Source organism: Oryzias melastigma, linkage group LG17, assembly GCF_002922805.2.
Source record: "Oryzias melastigma strain HK-1 linkage group LG17, ASM292280v2, whole genome shotgun sequence".
Classification (NCBI taxonomy): Eukaryota; Metazoa; Chordata; class Actinopteri; order Beloniformes; family Adrianichthyidae; genus Oryzias; species Oryzias melastigma.
Window position 1 is genome coordinate 24,365,401 of NC_050528.1, and position 11,030 is coordinate 24,376,430.

The 11,030-nt window shown below is 40.4% G+C and overlaps 1 protein-coding gene across 2 annotated transcripts in view; it reads left to right on the top strand.

The window, feature by feature from the left end:
• The first annotated feature begins 431 nt into the window (after nt 1-431).
• Nucleotides 432-11,030, top strand: part of LOC112147571 (low-density lipoprotein receptor-related protein 8) — a 109,137-nt gene continuing 98,538 nt past the window's right edge. For both annotated transcript variants that reach the window (XM_024274079.2, XM_024274080.2), the window contains exons 1-2: nt 432-651; nt 1,205-1,321. In XM_024274079.2, coding sequence (XP_024129847.1) covers nt 585-651; nt 1,205-1,321 — 184 coding nt within the window. In that variant the 5' untranslated portion in view covers nt 432-584. The remainder of the gene's footprint in view (nt 652-1,204; nt 1,322-11,030) is intronic.

The window sequence follows — 11,030 nt, forward strand, 5'->3', positions numbered from 1 at the left end:
AGAATTTGTTAAAGCTTAAAAAATCTTTTCATCTAAAATTATCTAAAGTCTTCAACTTTCCTATCAAAGATGACTTAGAGAAAAAAATAAAAATAAAAAGCTAAATTCGAGCAACAATCCCGTAAGGGAGCTATATGATTTGATACTGATAAAAATGAACAGATTAAAGTAGCATTAGACATTCAAACTATATTTTATGGGAAAAAAAAAACAGAAAAGGATCTACAGAGTAAGAAGTTTTATTTGTATTTATACAATAAATCACTTTAGTGAGGCGATTCCCTCTAAAACTCCTTTTAGTGTTTTTGAAGATTAAAAAAATGTAATTAGTAGTTTGACTGTTTTTTTTTTCATTTTGTAAATTAGTTAATTTTAGAATATTTGGAATTAATAAAGCAAAATATTGTATTCTATTCTATTTCATTGTAGTGGCTCGCCCCGCCCCTCGTGTGACGTCGCGGTGTAAACAGCCAGTGAGGGGCGGAGAGGGGGGGAGCTCACGGCGGAGTCTGGCGGCAGCGTCGCGGCGCTACAGGAGCGTCTGTCGGGCTTTGTTTTGTGGATGTGAATGAGCTCCTCCAGAAATGTGGACGGATTTAAGGACTCTGCTACTTGTTCAGGCGTTCCTCCTCGGGCTCGTTTCCTCGGAAGGTCGGTGGCGCTCGCGCCTCTTTGTTCTGCACGTGCGCGTGATGTTGTTTGCTCGTTAATGACATGAAATCTGCCGCTCTGCTGTTGGAGGGAGCGGAGCTGGCTGGAAGCGCTCCCCGGAGCTCAGTGCTTCAGCAGGAGGAGGCCACTTTCCATAATAATTCTGCTGACCACGAGTCTGTGCTGTCCTGCTTGGGATGCTTCAGTGTGGATGCTGCGCGCGTGCGCGCGGCAGGTGTTTCCCGGCTGGAGCATCCTGCATCCGAAGCAGCAGCCTGTCTGTAGAGACAGAAGTGTGTGAAGCTGAGAGTCGCCTCCTCCTCCTCCTCCTCCTTCTCCTCTGCTGAGGGAGAAACTGTTACACATCCTGATAAGAGGCGGAGAGAAAACACAGCATGACGCCCGCGCGCGCGCTAATTGACCTGCATGAATGCTGCATAACAATTAGGCATTCATTTGCAAATGACAACAACAAGCGTTTACTTTAGCAGATCATCTGGCCTCTGATCCCCTCCTCCCCCCCTTTCTCTTTCCTTCCCTCATGTTGATCCAGGGACGGACGAGTGCGAGGATGGACAGTTTCAGTGCCACAACAAGAGGTGTATCCCCACCATCTGGAGGTGCGACGACGACGACGACTGCTCAGATAACAGCGACGAGGAGAACTGCCGTGAGTGATGCAGAGAGGAACTCAATCCAGACTGAAGAGGAAGATGAGAAATCACAATAAGCACATGGGTCAAAATGACCCACAAACATTTAATCAAATCCATAACTTGAATACAGTTTCTGGCCAGTATTCTTTCTTAGAATGTTGAATTAGTTTTTTTTTTTTTTTAACTAGAATGGTTGTATTATAATGAAGAATAAAAACAGAATTTAGGCTTAAATTGAAACAGAAAAAACCCAGCTTGTCTTAATGGAAAATGAAAGTTCACAAATTGAACTGTATCACAAAACTAGAGTGGACAACTTTCTAGTAAAGTATAGAAAATGGATTGTAAGGAAGCTGAAATCATATTTTGATCTGTTGAAAAGGTATTCCAACTGGTCTTTTTATAATGATAATGGGGAAAAAAACAAAAAAGAAAAACATTGTTTTGTAGGATATAGTTTCTGCGGAGTACCAGGAGTCCATCAGAAACTTGTCTCTGAGTTGTGGGCAGAAGTAAGCCTCAGCTGATATCCCATCATCCCTTTATTTACACTATCCCGCTAGCTTACAGCCCTTCATAACCCCACACTAACATTAACAAAACAACAAAAATGACGAGCAATATCTGAGCTATCCACCAGTACAGTTTGGAGCCTGATTCCAGCTTGGCAAGGAAAAGAAAGATCTATTAGTCCATAAGTGGATGCACTGGAATAGAGCAGAGCAGGGTGCTTGTGGCGCACCGATTGTAGTTTGTATGTAACAACTAAAAGCTTTATGAAGGTTCCTTTTTTCATCTCCTCCTAATTCACAACAACATGAATAAAGAAATACTCAGAAATTGAATGTTAATCCTAATTTTCTTCATATATGTTCTCCTTCATGAATACAATTCTACAACAACATGTTAAAAGCACAATTTTCATTGGAGTGTGTCTTTAAGCTTTCCTGTAATCTGTTTAAAAGGATTACTGAACACAAGAGATCTAAAATGTCCTAAAAACAGTCACTAAACAAGAAAACATCAACTCACTGAGAGTTTCTACTATTATTTTAATGAAAATTAAGGCCATACCCTACTGGGATTTATTCAGTTTGGTTGCTCTCACACATACTCAGGAGTGACAAAGACTGAGTTGAATCAACATACCTCTAAAGATCATGTAAAAATATGACTCCTCATCTGTCAGCCAAATAGTTCTAGCCTGAGAGAAAGAGGGGATCTAATTCGGTTGGAATATCATAAATACAGAAAAATCTGCTCCACCTTCTCACCACACCACCTTATCTGGCAAAACATTTGTCACTTTTTTTGCTGTGTTTCTTCAGGTTTTTGCTTTTTTCTTGCCTCTCTGGACGATCAGGGTAAACTGATAATCTGATCAATAGCCCAAATCAGAGTTTTTTTTTAAACCAATAAGCAAATACATTAGTCACAACTGCTGGTGGATACGGGCTGTCTGTTGGTGAAAAATGGGCAAACCTGTCTGGGGCGTGCATGTGTCTTGCACAACATTTTTAAGATAGTAGACCACTTGAACCTGTAGAGTAAAATGGTTCATGCACATTTTTTCTATCAGCATAATGTGGTTGAAAGGTCATACTGAACTCTTATACAAAACGTAAGGGTAAATCCTCTAGGTCACCATGGACACTGTCTTGATCTACCGATGATATATGTAGCTTGACTCTCAAGTTAGGACACACCTGCAATTTTCCAGTGTTTATTCCCTTTTGCATTGTATCCATTTGTGTCTTCTGTTTGTTAACAGAGCTTACAAAGACACAAAACAAAGGCAGGTTTTAAATGAAAATGTGTGTGTGGGTGGGTGGGTGTATTTGCCTGGGGCTCAAACTGGCAGCACGTAATTTCATACATTTCCTCTGAAAAAAAGTGTTTTCTTAAAGTGAGGGGTTGATTGAGTGGAACCATTTTCCAATCATCTTCAAATAAAAAGCTGTCCAGGTGAGAGACAGACTGTGTGCTGCACCTGTCTGGCGCAGCTCCGACTTGTATGCTGGTTGGTTGTGTTGTTTTGTGCCAGACAAACGGAACTACCGCCTCCTTTTTGACTGTGTGCCAGTGGCCTATATTTTGGAAGAGTTCTTGCGCCGAAAGCAGTGAAGTTGTGCCAAAGCTTTGCTTGTTCGGCGCGCGCCTTCGTTCCTTTGTGTCTGGGTTAATTATGACTCGGGAGGAATTTCTGCACCTCGCTATGTATTCATGTGCACCCTGTGTTGTCTCTTTCTCCTTGTAAAATCTTGCTGCCATTTTTTTTTCTTTCCTTGTTGTTTTTGCCTCCAAAATCCTCCCACACACTCTACCACGCAGACCTGTCACAGTGTACACCCGCCTCACGCATGTCTGGAGCAGTTGCAATCCTCAGGCATGTAAATGAAAAACAGGTCAATGTTTGCTCCTGTAACTGGATTTCCTGCGCAAACACATGTCTAATGTGTGGAGAAAACCATTACTCTCCTGGGTTTCATCTTTCAGGCTTTCCTCTGCATTTCTTTCATGAATCAAACCAAAAATTGTTAGTGAGGTTTTATTGCCCCCCCAGCCCTCCACTGACACATTTAGGGTTTGAGTGAAAACACTCCCCCTGAAAGCCTTTTAAGCTCAGACAGTCGAGCTTTACGCGCCACAATAACAGCGGCTGGCCTTCGCTCGGTGCACATTTCCTCGCCTTGTGTGGGTTGCTGTTCCTGCGTGGGCAGACGGAGGCAGAGGTTGGTTTGTCTGAGCAAAAACTAAGCTCCTGAAATGGTGTCCTTGCAAAGTTAGACCACTGATAGGTGTGGAATACAGGCTTTTATGAATGTTTCATTGTAGAAGTCATCCATGCACGTTTCCAGGATTTCTGGCTTCACGTCTGAAATTACAAGGCGTTTTAAAGATAGACGAACTACAGTGGAGTTCACTTTGTGGTTTCCTCTCTGTAGAGCATAAAGCTTCTTTGTTTTTAAATGTTTGTATTTTTTCCAATTTTGCAATAAGCAATGGGATGTGTTAGGATTCAAACTTACAACATCCTAAATTAATAGGGTAATGGTAAATGGTGTACGCTTTTCTACCTTGATTAAGGCCCAAAGCGCTTGTCAGTAACACTCCCATTCATCCACGCCCACACATTCACACACTGATAGAGCTCCGGTGCCTTACAACAATCTCAACCGCCAAGAACAATGTGGGGTTTAGTATCTTGCTCGTGGGGACTTTGACACATGGGAGGTCAATCACTCACCTCTGCACCATGGCTGCCCCAATGAGTATAAAGGGTATTAATTTAAGCAGAACTATGAAATAACTGTATAGGATGCAGTGAATTGGTGCATAAAAAATAGCATCAAGTCACCATGTATGCATCTGTGATTCCATTTTCCTGTAGCCCATATCAGAGTGACATTCTTCACTCCAGCCTTTCCTGTTCCTCTCATCCGTCTAGCTTATATTAAAGCTGCCAAAAAACTAAGGTATATTTTGATTCACAAGCTTACAATTGGTGTTACACAAGACAGCCCCACAGCTTTCAAAGATTTGATGCACTCATAGTGGAACTCATCCACCATCGTGGAGTTACTTGACTACCTCTGTGACTTCAGCCTGGGTGATGGACTGGCCCACTTCTGAGGGGCATCAGCTACTTTACAGCCACAGCTTTGAGCAGCTGCATTGACAATGGTGCTGGAAAACACGCAAAGTCTCCAGCCTCCCCCTATATCTGGTTTAAGCTCTACTTGATGTGACAGTTGAAGATTTCTGACAGAATCTATGAGCTCAGCTACAAATTCCTACAGCCTCACTTTATGTTTAGGTCTGTCCAGCCTGTTCCTCTGCGGGGGAATCCATCTCACCACCAGGTGATCGGTTGAAAGCCTGCCCCTCTTATTGCCTTAGTATCCAGGAAACACAGAGGAGCTGTGGGGCAATGAACACACTCAAAGACGGTCGCCTCAGTCCAACTCCTCTCGCAGAGTTGGGTTCCAGAGGCCAAACTATACATCCTGCCTGCTCCACAAGCTCAGGGTCCTTCCCACACAGTGGGGTGACACTTCGTGTTCTGATGGTTAGATTCCATCTCCATGGATTGGGTTGTCAAGGTACCCGCCCTTGACTGCTGCCCAGATACAAAGCTCTAGCCTCTTGTGGGCCTTCCTGTGTTTGGGCTTATTAGAAGATAACCCTATTCTGTAGTCCTTTTGGGCTGAGCCCAGCAAAGTCCTGTGAGAGGGTGTCCGGGGTCCTCTTTGAAGCCCTGCTGAACCTGGCTACAAATTGGGACCATGTTGATGCCAATCAAGGCAACTTTGTGGATCTTGTTTTTAATGTATTTATAATGCTACATTCACACCACCCTTTGTCAATGTGCATTCTAGTGAGCACTTTTAATGAAGAGTTAAATGTGCATTAATTTTGGGCTTCCAGATTCAAGACTTTCCAGTTTTTAAGTTTGTTTTTAGGCTCTACATACAAAATGTGCAGCCATTGAATGTGCATTGAAAATTAAACCAGTTGAACTTTGACCAATCAGGGATTCAAATTTGTGTTCTGTTCAATACAAGAAAGTGGCAACTGTTTGAAAACTGATCATGATGAAGAGATTAATAATTGCGGTTTGTGGACGGCCAGAATTATTTGACACCAACTCTTTCATATATTGGAATGGAGCCGTGAAAGGATAAGTCTGGAGCAAGATTGATGAGATTTGCACCAAGCATATTCTAATCGTGAGTCCATGCTCTAGTATTTGGTAGCGACAGTCCAGTGTAAACACAATATGGTAAAACCATGTTCAAGAACACGTTCTTGAACATTTGACACATGTCCAGTGTGAACGTAGCATCAGATTCTTTAGAACCACTCTTAGTCTGGCTTGTCATCTAGAACATTCTTTTAGGGGTTAAACTTACTTTTAAGTTTTCGTTTAATCTAAATTGCTTAAGACACATAAACACAGACAATAACATAGCTGAAGAATTAAATTGCACACACAACTTTTATCAATGAAATTGTCCAATGAAATCCTTCACAACTAAATCAAGCACAGATGAACGAAGCAAAAATAAAGACATATACAAAAAAAAATCATAGAGCGATGCTAATAAATATTGCACAAACATAAATTTAAAGGCTCTGCATAGTCTTGGAGCAAAAAAAACCCAAAAACAATCATTTAACAGTTGTGCTGGAGGAAGAGGGCTGCATGGGTTTGTATTATACATATGGCAAATCCTGGGAATGAATTTCTACAGATTTATGTTGACTACAATGCAGGCATGTTTCCACATCAGATTAAATGCATGAATAGCAAAGAGGAAACCTTATTAGTCTCCTTGCTTTCACAATAGTCTATTTTACAGCACAATGCCAAGCCACAGAATCCCCTGACTGAAGGTGCTCAATAGACTATTGCTTTAAATCTGCTGACACCACAAAACCCTTTGCCGCAACCCCCATTTTTTTTTCTTCTGAGTCGCATCATGTCTGACCCCACAGGAGAGGGTTGCTAAACTCGAACACTCATATTTCCCACAATCCTTCTCATACCCTCGATGTTCTTCTCTTCCAGCATTTCCATTGAACCCATCCCCCACCACTGCCACCCCCAGTTGCACTTCCACGTTTCCATCCACCTCACCATCCCCCATCATCCAGACTGTATTCCCCGCTGACCCGTCACTCACTGCATGAACCCACGCTCGTGAGAATGCACGATCCACACTCATGAGAGAACACAGGCAGCAATTTCCGTAAACAAATGTATGTCCACAAGCTATTTTAATGATAGAGAACACATTAGAATTGGTTTGAGCTATAATATTTGTAATGTTTCCATTACGTTTCTTATAAAGAAGAGCGGCAATGTCACCCTGTTCTTTTCTCTTCTGAAGTTTCTGGCTTTGGAGGAAACAAAAGAATCTTGACTGGAATTCTCAAAGTCAGATTTACACCAAACTGGCACAGAGCCGCCGTTTAATCCTCAACCTGATTATAGACGCATATCACCCTCTTTCCATCTATCTGTCTTACTTTTAAAGTCCAGAGTGTCCGCTGCTTTCTTCTCATCCTCAGATGCGATAATCTGTTTTATCCACGCTCATGAATTTATCATTTATACCTGCAGGGAAGTCTTGCTGAGCTAAAAGTCGGTTCGTCTGTTTTCCTCGGGGATGCAGAGTCAGCAGCAAACTGCGTGCCTCCTCTCCTATAGCTCAATCTATCCTCCTGATTTCCGCATTGTTGGGTTTATTGTTGGTAAGCCCTGCTACTCTTTTACTAACTCTGCAAGTTGTAGAAAGTTTTTCAAGTGCTGAGAAATTTCTCCGGATCAGAATCATAATATAAATTCAGTCAACAGGTTTCAAACTGGATCTCTGAATCTGATCTTGTTGCAGTTTTATTGGTACTAGCATATTTTGTAGACTCTCTTTAAATTGGTTGAAACATTAAAGACATTATCACCATTTGGTTAGTTTTCAATTTGTATTTTCAAAGGTAGATTATCAACCCTAACACATAGCTACAACAACTTCTCCTTTTGAGGCAGTGTGGCTTTGAGTGAGCACAAACTAGGAGGGTATAATTTATGACAACCAAAGCCTGTATGGTGACCGTAACTCAAGAAACAAGACAGGCCAAGAAACAAACTCCAACATTTGCATGTTCAGAAGACATTTTTTTATTTATTATTTTGTGTCCCCTCTTTAGAGAAATCAACAAATTAGCTGCATTATTTCTGTTTTTCCCTTTTAATTAAAACCATTTTTTAAGTAATACCACCATGAAATGAGCAGTTGGCGCATGATGTTTCCAGACAATTTGTTGGCTCAGAAACCACAGAAGATGTAAAAATCTTTGGCCTAACGTGCACACTCATCCATGCATTTTCTAAAGTTTTCATTACCATTCAATGCCTCTTGGGGTCACAGAGTTGCTGGAGCCTATACTAGCCACTATTGAACAAAGGTGAGGTACACCCTGAATGTGTGTCAGTCTATTGCAGAGCCACCCAGAGAGATGAAGACGATCTTACTAAGGGTGTAATGATTCATTTTACCAACATTTCGATTCATTCATTTTTTTCATTCATTCATTTTCTAAATCCGTTTTGTCTCTTTTGGGGTCATGGGCCTGCCGGAGTCTAACCTGGATTGTCTTCAAACATGGTGGACCATCAGGGATTGTTGCACATGCTTTTTTTGTGGCTATCCATACCATAAAATCTATGCCAAATTGATTGTTTCTCTTTTTTATGTCTGTGGCAGAACTAGAAAGTTTAACCTCCAACTTAAAGTTTCATTTCTCTTTTCCTTTTTCTGTTTTTTTTTTCTCTTGAAGTAACCTTAGCAGGATTTTCAAAAAATGGTTATTCTGCTTTTAAGAAAGGGAGCCGTAACTCCATAGTAAACCTCTGCTTTTTGCCTCTTTTGACACTGATGGGTTCATTTGGAGGTCTGTCACTGTCACTCTCCCAAATTGCCTTTTAGTTTTTCTCCTTTAATATCCTTTTATTAGGCTGAGGAAACATAAGGTTTGGTTATAATTGCACACAAATCCACTCATGCAGCTCTGCCATGTGTCATAGTGCTTCTGACATAAACTCAAGATTTGTCATGTTCTTGGATTATCAGAGTAAAACCACATTCATTTACCCTGCAGTGCCGCTGTTTTCTTGAGTCTCTTGTTTGACAGCTGAGCTGATTTTGACAATGATCTCAAACCACAATGACAGCAGCACGAAAATGGTGAAACACTATTGAAAAAAAGAGGGAATCAAGTGAATTTTGACCTGCAGGGATGTGTTGTGAAATTGTTTGTGTTCCTTTAATTTTCTCTGTATAATCTGTGCAGCTGTTGACAACTGTACACAGCATGGAAAGGATTACTCCTTTATCTTTGCATGCAATGAGGCATATTTTGTCATTGGACCAGTTTATATTATGTTAATGTGTTTTCACTTCTCTGTTCATGAGGAGTTTTTTTTATTAGAATTGATAAAGGTGGAATATGATGTCAAACTTTGAAAATCTAACACTTGTTATACCTGAAGGAAAGACAGATCCATTCTGTTTTCTTAACCACTTTTGTCCATTTTCAGTCGAACAAGAATCCGTGAGAGCCTGATATCTGTGGGAATATAAATGAGCGGTGTAGATCAATCTTTTCCAGGCAGAAGGGGAGATTGTATTGATACTTCTGCCTTTTTACACATTTCTCCTCCGTGTACAGAAGATAAAAGCTGCTTTTTATCCTCAAGTTTCTGCATGAGTGAATCCTCATTTGTGTTTAAGCTCCGGCTACTTTTTCTGCAGCTTTAAACATCTTATTATAGCCTCTTTGATTTCTGTATGGAAAAAAAATATTAGTTTTGAACCAAATTACTCCATGACCACAAAGGTGATGTTTGTGGCAACCGTCTTTTCATGGAAGATTTTTTTTTAACCTTGTTGAAATGCCTTCTTGATTTGGTCTTTTATGTTATTTCAAATAGATATGGTCACCATAACTTGATATTTGTTGTATTGCACTTTCAGATTACAACAATTACACACTTAAAGTTAGAAAAAAAACATTAGAGAACATATTAGAATTGGTTCGAGCCATAATATTTGTCATACTTCCGTTACGTTTCTTATAAGATCTAAGAAGATCAACTTGGTTAAAAACACTGGATGAAGATTTGTTGTTACTTAACCCTATTATACAAGAGCTTTAGCTCAAATTTTTGACATTTGACTTTTGCAAAGGCCTGTTTATACAATTGGATTGATCATATGCAGAATCCCACTGACTCATTCATACTAATGTTGACCGGTTTGGATTGCGACTCTCCACTATAACTGTGAACCTCTGAGTGGTGTCTTTACGTTTCAAGTGACGCAATCGTCTGCATAATTTATTTCTAACGTGAAGAACATCTTGCTCACACACTTGCTGCGTCCGCAAATGCACAGGTACATGAAAGGCAGAGGAGGAAGTGGTGTGTTCGTCCACTAAACAGAGGCAGGCAATACAAAGGTGAAAAAAATAAAATAAAAACATAAAAATATAAAAAAGGGCGAATTGAATTCTGAAATGTTGTAAGATATTAAATATAAGACAGATCTTTAAGACAGATTTTTCTCTTTTCTACCTAGTTGTTCGCTCTCTCTGTGTCTCTGTGTTTAGGTTGGTATTTCCAATAACTTGTTCAGTGAAGTTTTCATCTTTTTCAGTTTTAAAAAGACATTTTTCTTGACAGAGTTTAATCTGTGCTCGCGTTCTCTAATCACCGAAATAATTTCTAGTTAAATGATGCGATTTGGACGCGATTGTAAAATTCACAATGAAAGCTATGAATCTCTTGGAAGTATGACCCAGCCCTAACGCTTCAACTGTTGACACAAATAAACGTAATTTTGGCAGAATTTGAAGCAGAGAAAAGCAGCCTTGTGCTAATATGCAACACTTGACATAAGTAATGCGTTTCATACAGGTGCAAAGCCGATACGAAAAGCCTCTTTTCTTTGCGTCAGAATTAGCAGATTCATGTTGATCGCATAAACAGTCCAAGATTTCAAGGATGTCAAAGACCATGTGCTATTTTGATGTTGCCGGCGCATTTTCAGTGTTAAGGAGTTAAAGCCATCACTAAAGAAAAAAGAAACAAGCGACTTCTTTTTGGTCATTATGCAGCGCCACATTATACCCCACTTTTACATCCATTCAAAAACGTTAGAC